A 12,736-nucleotide genomic window follows, 5' to 3' on the forward strand; every position below is an offset into this window, starting at 1 on the left:
TGATAAACAAACAAAATCTTTTAAACATCACCAGGTTCCGGTATTTTATATCACATTAGCAATTTACATGAAAACAGAAATATGTAACACAAAATAAATGAATATACAACATCTTACTATAATATTATACATTAGTCTTTGAGTGCATACACATGTTAGAAGCTGTTAAAAGCACATGTATTGTTACATCCACAGCGAACGATCACCAAGTCCATACGCTCTGTTGTGAAATGTGGACTCTTCTAGATGTACAGTAGCTGAAATGCAGACATTATGAGGTCTTATGGCAGAAATGCACTGAATCTCATGAATAACATACATAATTCCCCTGTGATACAAACGTGATGCTGTTCATTAACAAACTTGGAGCGATATGGGTAATAAGGCTGTTAGAGATGAGTCACTGTGCAGACGTATGTTTACTGCTCGATGCGCTTTTGACAAAAGTAGCGTTTCGCTCCAGCGTTACCGCCCTCCTGCCAGACGTCTGGTTCAGTTCACTCATGTCCACCCCAGAGTCTAAACTGGTCTCTCGACTCTCGACTGGTCTCCGTCTCCTCTGTTGCTCTGACACAGCGTAATGGATCTCAGCTGCAGGCTTGCCCTCCAGTGAGACAAACCAGGCCCGAGGAGGCTGAAGTGAGGAGATATTGGATTGTCCGTGCACCGAGTGCCTGCTGTCCAAGATTTTATGTAACGTCCCGGGCACTGACACTGACTCTGGGAGCCTGGATGTGTTGGTGGAGGTTGCTGTCTGGGAGCCACCTGAAGCTCCAAGCTTGTCTTCAGTTTCTGCTGCCTGGTGCTGGGTCTCAGGCGGACCTTTTGTCTGTGTCTGGGTGAAGTTTTCTTTACTCAAAGGCTCTGTGGCAGCACCATTTGAAGCCCCTGCACGGGGCAGGGTGGCTGACTTGCTCCACTGGGCCTCCTCTGGTTGCTCCTCTAAATGGAAGAAAGCTGGAGTGTGAAGAATTGCAACAGGCTGGTTGTAGAAAAACAAATTATCTGTCAGAGATACAGAAACTCTTTGTTCTGAAGTCTTGTGTGAACACGTCAAATCGTTCAGGTCCGTGTTCAGATCATTCTCCAGCATAATGGCCACAGCACTGGTGTTGGCTATGAAAGAAGCATTGTGTCTACTGTCCCTCTTTTCTTCAGGTTGCTGGTCCTGTGAATGAGAAGCTTTCCCTTCAAAGAGATCATCATCACATGTCGAAGTTTTTTGGTCTTTTGTCGTCACTGGTAGGATCTTTGCTGCTTTAGTTTCACCAGAGGAACACCTGCAGGTAAACCAGGACATTAGTAAATGATTATTTGGGTAAATTTAAGATTAATTTTTTATTCTTTAAAGGAATACGCCACAGAAAACTATTAACAGCTCGTCCCTGATAGTCCTATTGAGCCCAGCAAGTGTGTAAAGGGCAAAGGTTTATGATACACGCGTCATTACCTGTATTATGCAGAACTGGGTGATGCTACATGACCACAGTATGAATATTTGATAGAGGGTTTTCAGTGAAATATTCACTTAAAAGTATATTGTGACTTCTAAGTGATAGCCCATATAGGACATGGTTATACTGAAAGTTAGAGATTGGACAGCACTTTTGAATTAGTGAGCCTTTGTGTGAAGGTTTTTGTTCTGGTCACTATGATCATGTAATTGCAATGTGCATGACATGACAGCGGAGTTGCTGTAAGTAAACTATTGTTCATATCTTTATGATTCAGGGAGTTTGTCTAAGTCTAAGAATATTTTAACCTTCCAGCCATTTTCACTCCTTTGTCATAACATTGTCATTATTAACAAAAGTAAAGCAGCTCAGTGGGCCAAACTGGGATACTTTGTCAGAACTCCAGGCCTCAAGGGTTGATGTGCTGCAGGTTTTAGATGTATCCTTGATCCAACACAACTGATTCAAATGGCTAAATTAACTCCTCAACATGTCTCAAAGTTCTCCAGAGGCCTGGTAATGAACTAGTCATTTGATTCAGGTGTATTGACCCAGGGTGTTATTGTTGGAGTTGCCCAACCCTGTCTTAGATCTCCCTATTGTGAAAATAAAGGACTAAAGGATTCTGCTACATTGCAAAATCCCATCGAAGAGCACAAAGCATTGACCCAGAGCAACTCTGATCCACAGAGTTCCCACATGAAAACCTGCAGGACCCAAATGACCCACTGCAAACATCCTGATACGAGGCATTAAAGGACTTCGCCACAGGTTTCAGGTCCACATCTCAGTAGGTCAGAACTGATGTGTTGGCGCAGGTGGCTCCTACACAGTATACGGCAGGTGGCTCTAATGTTGTAGTTGGATCTGGTATAGTTTAGTATAAAAGTATTTTTTCTCTTTTCTTTTTACCTGCAATAACATAACCCAACCAGAAGAGAGATGATAATAACGAGTGTCCCTCCAAAGAGAACCATCAGGAAAAAGGAATGCCGTATGATGAAGTCAATGGGAATGGCAAGTTCAAAGAAACCTGAAGAAGATCAGAAGGAGGACTTTTAGAGAGTCCAGAATAGAAAATATAAAATGTGATCAAATATGTAATAATATGTAATATTAGTCGCTGCCTTCCAAGGTTGTGAATAATGAAATTAATACAATGATAAAATCCAATTTTATTAATTATTCCAGTGCAGAAAATATCTGAAAGTCTGTACTGCTAAAAGTGACTTTTACCTCTGTTAGATGACACAGGTGCTGCGATCCAGTAGCCGAGATGAGGAGCTGTGAAAGTCCACACAAGACTTCCATCTACTGATGTCACCTTTCCTAATCCTTTTCTCATCCATGCCCCTGAAGAGACCCAGCAACCCTTTTACACTTATATCCTCTTTTCTCGCACTTATGTTAATGACTTATCAGATGAGTGGGGCGTTAGTATGTGTGTGATTATGATTTCTACTCACCAGTGGTCTGGTTAAAGAACCAGGCTGGAATAACACTCGAAGACTGAAGTCCAAAGCTGTCGGGAATGTTGAGGTTCATCTGCACAGGCCCAGTCACATGTAACTCCGTGTCTCCTGAGAAAAGCTGCACGCTGACAGCTGCCACCGGGCTTAACTCCACACTGACGTATCCTAGAGGACATTAATAAATGTGTAAGAGAAGAGCAGGTTATTATGTGCCCTGGGCAAATTTAGCTCCGACAGCTTTGTTTTTCTTTTCTTGAATAAAAGGTTCATGTAATAATACTTTAGTGTAATACAGCTTTGGTATTGTAGTTTAGTACTGCTTAAATCTGTGTAGAACTTATAAATAATTGTTACCCATTCAAAACTCATGTAACTGTGTAAAGGCCTTAACTGCTTCAAGCCAAAATTTCACGTGTATTTGTCTTTAGAACCACAAGATGGTGCCAAAGTTCATCATGTGAAGGAAAACAAATTCCGTTTTAAGGCAATTTCAAAAACTCCCTCAAAATATATATGTGACAAGTAGAAAGTTTGTTTTTATGTTCTTGTGCGGCTCTTCTTGTACTCATGTATTCCCTTTTTGTGCCCCAGTACTTGTCTTCACGCTGTTACTTTCATTTCAACTGCCGTTCTGTCTGTCTGCTAATTATCTGTGGGTTTCAGTGGGAGTGCATCCACAGATCAGCATCCAACGTCTTTTAGATCACACGTTTCTTCTGAGGCTGCCATGTGTAGTAATGTGTCACTTCACATCACTTTTTCCACAACACGAAATTAAAAAATAACTCAAGGAAACTCGATCAATCGTCTCCTGCCGACTTTACCCAGTTAAAAGTAGTTTCCCGGCCTTTGTTGGAGCTGCATTTCATTTTCGGTTTCGTTTCCATGATATTCTGTCAAAATATGCATAGCTTGTGGCTTTGTGGTGACCATTTTACACACTGCTCATAGCGTAGGTCATAGCATAACTTTTTAAATGAATCAACGAAATGTCCATCCAGGGTCAAAAGGAGGGCTGGAGCTTCTCCCAGCTGTCACGGGGCAAAACGTATGGTGCACCTCGGTGTCTACTGTTGCTCCAGTATGAATGCCAAAGTATTCTTTGGAAAGATACTGAACCTTGAGTTGTTCCTGATGGGTTTCAGAGTGTGAATGTGTGTGAATGTTAGATAGAAAGCACTTAGGCATAGAAAAATGTGCTCCTATGAATGAGACTCATAGTATAAAGTGCTTTGAGTGCTCAAGCATGGTAGAAAAGTACTGTAAAAGAAGCAGTCCATTTACCACAGAGAGCTGGCTCAAAAACACCTATGGTCGGTTTAGAATGAACCTAACCTCATGGGAGGAAGCCCAAGTACCTCCAAAGAACATGCACGCTCCACAACGAGACTCCAGCCACTGCTGGGTTTAAACCCAGGACCTTTTTGCTCTGAAGCAACCACTGCATCACTTCGCTGCCCCCAAATGCAGACATTATGAAGTATAAAGAAAAAAGTAATGAATGCATTGCACCTGTGAGACACCTGGTAATTCTGACTATACTATTCATGCTTTTGCAGAACAAAAAATACATCTAAATACCAGATTTATTGCTCATGATGCCTCGAGTGGCCAGGAAGCCCCCCTGCTCTGACGTCAGCCTGGGAATGGTCAGGAAGGCTTTAACAGAGGTGATATTACTGCTGTGTGTCAGGTTCAGCAGGGTTTTAGGAAAACTGACCACAGGCTGGGATGAAGCATCTGCAAAATGATACAAAACATTTGTAAGGACATTACATTTCCCAATAACAGAGAACAGGAGCATCAGTGACTTTAACAGCTTATACAGTACCAGATGTTCTCCCAGTGATCAGGACAGAATCCTCAAAAAGCCAGATGTTCCCTTGATTCACACCCTGAAGTGATAATGTCACTGATGAAAATACTACAGTAGTGACAAAGAGAAAAGGAGGAAAGAACCCAAATTAGCATTAGCACACTATGGTTTACTTTTCTTCCACTAGATGGCAGTGTGGGGTTTTTTTATTCTTCAATGCTAATACTGTCCCCTCAAATGATACAAGCAAAGGGAAAAGCCTTTTTCTGGAAGAGGCTTACAGCAATAATAGCTCAGGTTTAAAGAGGTTTCAATTCAAAGCTTTAGTTAAAAGGAAAAATGTAGCATTGAATGTGGAAGAGGAGCAAAAGAAGCAAACACTCCAGATGTGGGTCAAAAAATAATCCCGGACAGATTGCAGCAGCCAGGAAAAGCTAATTAGGTGTCAAATGCAAGAAAGGTGGAGGAACGTTTGGCCTTGCACAAACAGAGAACGTTCGAAAAGAAGTGCGCATGAATCAAAGTGTTTTCCCTGGTTGCTTTTCATGATGAAATAAAACCCCCACAATTCTCTTCTCTCTCTGCAGTGCTGGTGTAAACATGTGACATTCAGCTATAACCAAAGAATAAATGGTTTGAGCTGAGCTAAATTTCAAAATGAGAGCTAGCATGGGAAAAAAAAACATCCACACAATGTGCAAACACCCTGAACAGATGACATACTTGGCATTTTGTCGGTTTTACAAGGCAGCAGTGTGCAAATGTAGCCGTCATGGCAGGCAACAACTGTGAGAAGCATCCCAGTGTGGTAAGGTATGTGAAGCAAGACCCCACCATCCTCCCCAGAAAGAGCTGTTTTGGTCTTGGTGTAGTTGACGTAGACCTCCACCACTGCCTGGCTCAGGTACTGACGACTCAGCACATCATTCACCTGGACCTTCAAGCTGAAGGTAGAACCTGGGGAAAGAAAACCGATAACTGCAGGTTCACAAAATGATGGGAGCATAGTCATGGCTGCAGCTCTGACAAATGTGACACTTTACATCTGCAAGTTTATAGAAGTTATGATGAGGAGGTAAAAATATGTAAGAGTGCATCACTGCAACCCCTGAACGAGCAAGTTTCTGATGTTCTCTGAACAAAATGTATCATTTTAAGCTCCATGAACATTAAAAGCTTCAAATACTGAACTTTAATATTTCAGCAGAACAGAGGTGGCTGCAGTGCTAATTAACCTGGACGAGACATTATTGACAAAACAACAAGAAAATTAGTTTACGGAATCCCTCGAGGGCATCAATCAATTAATCCCAGTGGACTGTAAAGATGGGGACACAAATGCTAATATTGAAAGTGGGCAATTAGTCCAGCAAAGCATGCAGTCACAGCAACATTTTGCCACATCAGCATGCAGACAGCTGCCTAGGGTACATATTTTCAATACTGTAATTCTCGTGAGAGTCTCCTAATCATTAAATGTTTCAAGCAGCAGCCACAGAATCCCATTTAGGCACCTTACTCAATTAGCCACTTTCACACTGAACACCGAGGCCCAATAAAAAGGTTAATGGAGACTTCTAAAGGACAATGTGTTGCATAACAATACAAAATACTCAGTAATCCATCACAGCCAAACAAGAATCACTGACTAAAGGATGAAGCCGATGCATTAAGCTACACTAATCAAAATATTTATTTAAGCATTGGATTAAATCCATAACACGATTAGAGTATTTTAGCCTCTTTTAGCTGTTTATTTTTGTTTTAAATCCTCAATACGCAGCCTTGCATACAAGGTCATGTTTAGAGAGACAGTGCTTGATAAAGCCCCGCCCACCCTGGTGAAGAAAACGATTCATGGCTCCCGGCTGCTTTTGTTTTATGCCAACGTATCTCCTTGTCAATTCTGTCTTCTACAGTGAATGCATACAAAATATATATTTAGGCACCTAGGTAAGGTGAGGTAACTTTATTCATACCCATGGGTAAGTTAAATTTGCTTTACGGAAAAAAATGATAGCATTTGGCATCCCTTCAAAAACACAAATACCTAATAAATATAAACCTCACTGTAGCACATATATAGTAATTTAATGTTTCGAATCAAAAACAAAAACAGTTCTTATTTAATTCAGTAACAGCTACAGGGACAAAGCTGTTTTTATAACGCTTATTCCTGCACCTTGGAGATAGAAACCTCCGTCCTGAGGAAAGAAGCTGAAATTCACCCTGTAGAGGATGGGAACCATTTTTAAGGATTGATAAAGTCATCGCTAAACAAGACTGTGGCTCACCTATCAGGTGACTGGACCATCTCACTATCTGATTCAGTGAGTGACTGAGGTCTGACCGAACCATGCCACCAAACAAAAGGATAAAACAGACTCAATAACAGAATGATAAAACAAAGTTCAATTTTTTTGGTCAATGTGGAAATGAGCAAGTTTCCTGAGGCAGTAAAAGTGCTGGTGACCCTTTTTACCAACTGATTTGCAGTTCTGATCAAAGTTCAGTTTTTCATTGATTATGGTGCCAAGATATTTATATGATTGCACTTGCTCTATTTTCTGACTTTTAATTAAGGTGATTCTGATGCCAAGCTCTCATTCACTGCCGGTTGCTGCGTGTGCATGCGCCCAAATGATATGGTCCATTGGTTAGTCCTGGTAAAAGTCCTTCTGTCAAGACTCAAATTCAGCATTTTTGCTGTCACTATTGTGGCTTCTGAAGCTATTTGTCACTTACACAGAAATCAATTGCTTAGTAATCCTTTTTTTATCCTAATGGGGGGCCATGACTCTCAAAATGAACTTGATGATTTTCCCAGTGAAGTGTGCACTGATGGTGTGACCTCTGTGTAGTGTCTTCTCTGGTCTGCATTCACAACAAAAAGGCAATGGTTAGAATGCTCTCTTTTTAATGTCGTGGGCAATCAGCACAAAATCTCGCAGGAATCCTCCATTATTCTGAGGATTACATTTCCACTTGCAGTGTGATCGTATAGTGGTAAATTTATACAACCAAAATAGAAAAACTTCAACACCATTAACATTGCATGTTAAATTTCCCAAATGAAAGGAATATAGAAATATATTTTAAAGCTGTACATGAAACAATGTAAATTCTCTAAACAGTGTGGCACAGTCACATACCTGCATTCACAACAAAAAGGCAATGGTTAGAATGCTCTCTTTTTAATGTCGTGGGCAATCAGCACAAAATCTAAACGGGAAAGCAACAACAGAGTTAGCTAACTATGCTCCCATTTTGTTTCCTCTCCTCCCAATAAAGAAATCTCACATAAACGTGCACTCAGTTCAACATAAAGACTGGAGAAATGACCCGCAACAAATGATGTATAAACAACAAAAATAATCGGGTCAGACTGTATTACTTTAACAGCCTGCGATATGATTTTTCCTCCCCACGACATTTGCGAATTCCTTACCTCGCAGGAATCCTCCATTATTCTGAGGATTACCCAGAATCCCTTGCCCTTTGTGAATATTGCAGGGTCACTTTTTCGACAGTAGGTGGCGCCAATGTCCCATTTAGCGGGATTTAACTTCAACTCTATTTAACTATGTTACAATGGCACAGATCAAAACAGCCCGAGGCACTCAGATTCTTGTCTTTTTACCATCTTCCCCCCGCTGGAAAATGGAATGGACTTTGCATTTGAGACTGGGAAGCTACAGCCATCTTTTATATACAGTCTATGGTCTGGGCTGCAGTGTGGTCATGCACTTTAAATATCTTTCTGATGGTGGGTACAGAAAAACCACGTCATGTGTCTATAAGTGCAGCCACTAATAAATAAATTTCAATTTTAAACTACTGCATTTGTATAAGTTAATCATTTTGAAAGACGCTTGGTGATTTTTCTTGCAGGAAAATGTGGACAATTAACAAAGTTCAGAGTAACATTTTTATATTAGCAATTTCTTTACCTACAGTAACTCACTAGCATATAGCTAACAGTAACCAGATGGTGCTAAAATAAATATCTGGCACAATGCATTTTGTTAGATTTAATTATTTACATATTGTAGACTTTCGTGTCTTCCCCTCCAGTGGACATGGTTTCAGAAGATTCTATGAAGCGCTGCACACTTCAGCTCTGCTCGTCACCAAACAGCAGACAAAGTTTGCTACTACCTATTGAGCTGTTACAGATCCACATATCTGCCATGGTGCCTGATTTCGAGCCTTATTTTCTGTCTCGAATTATCTACGCCTGTGTCTTATTCCCTGAGTTGTTTCCACTTCCCTGATTATCACTTTGTGTATAAATAGTCCTACCCTCCCCTCAGTCCCCTCAGTGAACAGTGTGTGCTGAGCACCCTACCTGATTTCTTCTTTGTATTCTCATTTTGGATTTTATTTTGGACTCTATCAGTCTGCATCATCCCAAATAAAACAGCTCACTTTTGGTTTTAAGTCTGCATCCTGTATGTGGGTCCTCACTCTTGCATTTCCGCACACTATTTTTTCTATATGAGTTGGAGTAACACGTGACAGGTACCTCAGCCTTTCAGATGAATATCAGAGTTGGGTGTGTAAAAAGGCAGCTAGGTGCTAATGCTCATATCGTATTTTGCTAAGTGGCAAAAAAAATCAATTAATGCATCTTTAAATTGTGACTTTTTCCACAGCCAAGTTCAGCAGTCCAAACACAAGCAGTGGTTCAATGAAGTAAAACAACTCTGTGGATCCATCTTTCTGTCATGGTAGCTTACAAAGCACGAGGATAAAGCAGCACATATTTACTGAAGAAAAAGAAATCAAACGAATGATTGCACAGAATAGATGTAAACATCTGAGCCCAGTGACCCATATCAAATATAATAAAGCCGCTGAAAAGGAAAATGCTCCATGCAAAGAGCTTACTGTGTACAGATGCAACACTGTGGTAAGTATACATTAGCTTCCTTCACCTTATGCACTGTAATAAACACTGTCAACTGAGCTGCACCTCTGGCGTAGCTGGGAAAGTGAGTTTGGGGAGTCGTAAATCTCAACAGCTGGATCATCATCAGTTCTGTAGTTATTTTTCACCATGAGCTCATGAAAATGCCTTCATAACACTTTTTATTAATGGCTAAGTGTTGCTTACTGCCACAGCAGCGATGTAATGCCATAAGCATCTTTCTCTAATGGTGACAAAACCACTCTGACAGCAGCAGCGGATGAAATCGCTGCTGCTTTGATTGCTTATAATCCTGCTTCCAAAGGAGATGCCAAAGGTTTACTGCAAACTCATGAAGCTTTATGCGACCAGCTTTCCCAGTGTTTCACCAAGTGCCAAAGCCAGATAACCACATCAAGCCATATCACTGCCCCGAACAATTCTCTTTGATCAGAGGCAGACAAATGCCCGGAGCTCCTTATTTTTAGCCACAATGAGAAACAAACATGTCCATTTGGCTGTTTTATCATCAACCCACCAAGATACTTACACCAGTGCAGATGGACACGAGGAGGCTTGTGTTGGGAGAGGCAGCCTCCGCTTCATGTGTGTTCCGCCTTAGTGGCCAAGCATAACAGAAGGGGGTCACTAAATCTGTAGTGGAGGTGCTTCGTGCCAGATTACTATAATCTCCCCATTTGGCGAACTGAACCAGGTTTATGAAGTGGGCCGTCTGAGGTCAGTGAGTGCAGATGAGAAATGGATTCCATATTGTGTGTACAATGTGGCTGGAATGGTGTTATCATCCTCCGCGGAAAAGTAATAAAGAATTCCACAAAGCTTTACTTTATAAATATGTGCAGATTTGAAGTGAAATATTAAAGTGGGCGATAATGACTGAAAACTCTGTCTGTGGCTAAATGCTGACACGCATCACCACATTATCACCTTTTTCTTTTTATCAGACATGACAACAACAATCAGAGATCCACAGGAAGGAACGCAAACATGTTGACTGGTCAGTTTTCAGACCAGACAGATGGTCCCACAGGGACTTATCTCTTGTGCCACCCCCACTCTCCCCCACATTTGTCTGTATGTGTTGGAATTAGGCCACATATTCCACTGATGGACGACAACACAATTAAACCTTTTTAATATGTGGGGTACAACAAGCATAAGTCAGCAATATCAAACCGAAGAAAGGTTTAAGACATTAAAAAAAATCACATTGGAGGTTGGGGGTTGGTTAGTGAAGTAGGGGCTGATGTCCTAAAATGGTCATGTTTGTCAAATAATTACAACGTTCCCCGAGGCCGAATGATTAAATCGTTAAGTCTGCCGATCTGCTCGTTCTGAAGGGAACAACAATGAAGACGTTAATCTCAGTGTGGGTGAAGAGGCCATCTGTATTTGTGGGGGTGGGGGGTGGGGTGTTTTGTTTTTAACTCAAGTGGAAAGTGGGCATTTGTTCCCCCTGAGAGTTTACTTGGAACTGAAGGGACAGGGAAGCTAAGAGGACGTGGTTTTGTCAGGACTCAGCTGCAGGCCTGCAGACGGGGGGAGGGATGGCCAGAGACGACAGCATGCTTGGGTACATTTCCAAGTGTTGTAGTCAACAACACAGACCGGGGGATCATGTGATGGTAATGCACTCCTACATCAGCATGAATAAGTCATGAAATCAGTTGATAAGAGCGAGGTCACAAATCCCTCTTTCAGCTCCTCTGGAAGCAGAAAGTCTGTCACGAAAAGCTCAAGCGTGTCTGCGAGCGAGGGAGAAGAACAGACGAGCTTCCGAATGAGATTCTCCCTTAAATGTCGTGAATTAAAACGGAGACAAATTGAAGAAGTTAAAAAGAAGAATGAGCCTGCTGTAGCGCCAGCAGATGATTTGCATGGAATTATAATCTAGACTGAGCTGATATCGAGAGCTGTCTGAGCTGTATTCCAAGCATGTGTTTGACATGCTTTTTGGCCAAATCCCAGAACACTTTAACATGTTAATACTGTCATAATGTTGTAAATAATGTGCACACGAAATGATCAAATTTGTGCCTGGTGGTGGCGATGCGCTAAAAGGAGACAGATGGAGACACCTTACTCATGAGTTGGCAGCAGGAAGATCCAACATCACTTATTGCTCATGAGCAAATCTGCAGATTTGTGAGAAAATCCTCATACAGATGGTCTAAGCCGGCTCAATAAAGGTTTCTTATAATATGGTACTTGCAGCCTTTTGGGGAAGAAAGATGAAGCATGAATATCGTTAGCTTCATAGCATAAGTGCCTAAGTCATTGACTTAGTCAAATGACTTAGGCAATTATGCTATGAAGCTAACGATATATAAAAAGAACTGTTAAAAGAAAAGTTATGTTCTCAGGATGTAATGCAGTTCATTTGCTCCTCAAACATTTAACTGAGGACAGAGTGTAAACTTTAAATCGACGTTACACCGACCTGGCCTGGGCTCCAGCGCTTGCTGTTGGAGTTGAAAGGGCTCTTGTTTCCTGGGATCCTGGTTTGAAAAGTTCCCATCATCGGCATGCAGAGGGTGTCCCGCAGCCGGAGTGAACTCAGCCCTTCCACGGCCGCATAAAACCAGCGAGCACAGCAGAGACACGCAAAACAGCAGGCGCATGACTTTCAAAGAGCCTCGTTTTTACTCACCACAGGTCCAGGTTTCATCTACAAAGTACACAAGGACAAAGATGCTCACTCCGCTGCCATCACAACTACTTTTCTGTGAGCCACCCTTCAAACAGCGCAGGAAACTCCGCCCCCTTCCACCGAGAGCCGCTCCATCCATCCATCTAATTTAATGGGTTTAATTCAGTTTTTTATTACATTTTTATTTTTTTGCAAATCAGTTCTTATAAACTTTGACTGACATTATTTTTTTCCAAGGGTTTTTGAAAATTTATTATTTTTATCATTATTTATTTATTTATTTAATATAAAGCACAATATTAACCCTAGATATTTCTAAATATTATAAAAAAAAAGCATATTGTTTTTGAATTAACAATAATAGTAAGAGTTTAATAAATAAATAAAATAGTTTTTATTTGTTTTATTTAACTT

General features: G+C 41.1%; 1 protein-coding gene across 1 annotated transcript; it reads right to left on the bottom strand.

Annotated features, from left to right (window-relative positions):
• Window positions 1–400: 400 nt before the first annotated feature.
• LOC146616585 (protein FAM171B-like) lies at window positions 401–12,293 on the bottom strand. Its single transcript, XM_085374999.1, has 8 exons — window positions 12,113–12,293; window positions 5,466–5,699; window positions 4,758–4,850; window positions 4,508–4,666; window positions 2,921–3,091; window positions 2,691–2,807; window positions 2,367–2,487; window positions 401–1,280 (listed from the first exon to the last, which is right to left on the bottom strand). The coding sequence occupies exons 1-8, from the start codon at window positions 12,291–12,293 to the stop codon at window positions 401–403; spliced, it is 1,956 nt and encodes a 651-aa protein (XP_085231125.1).
• Between the last annotated feature and the right edge of the window lie 443 nt (window positions 12,294–12,736).

The sequence above is a fragment of the Diplotaxodon limnothrissa genome, linkage group LG16, assembly GCF_057381915.1.
Source record: "Diplotaxodon limnothrissa isolate DT_005_m linkage group LG16, D_limnothrissa_male_GT1.1, whole genome shotgun sequence".
NCBI classification, from domain to species: Eukaryota; Metazoa; Chordata; class Actinopteri; order Cichliformes; family Cichlidae; genus Diplotaxodon; species Diplotaxodon limnothrissa.

Excerpts from the sequence above, each read along its gene's own strand:
- LOC146616585 (XM_085374999.1), bottom strand. The coding sequence starts at position 12,293 with ATGCGCCTGCTGTTTTGCGTGTCTCTGCTGTGCTCGCTGGTTTTATGC. Across the intron at positions 5,700-12,112 it reads AGCGCTGGAGCCCAGGCCAG|GTTCTACCTTCAGCTTGAAG; the intron begins GTCGGTGTAACG and ends TTCTTTCCCCAG. Across the intron at positions 4,851-5,465 it reads TAAAACCGACAAAATGCCAA|TATTTTCATCAGTGACATTA; the intron begins GTATGTCATCTG and ends TCACTACTGTAG.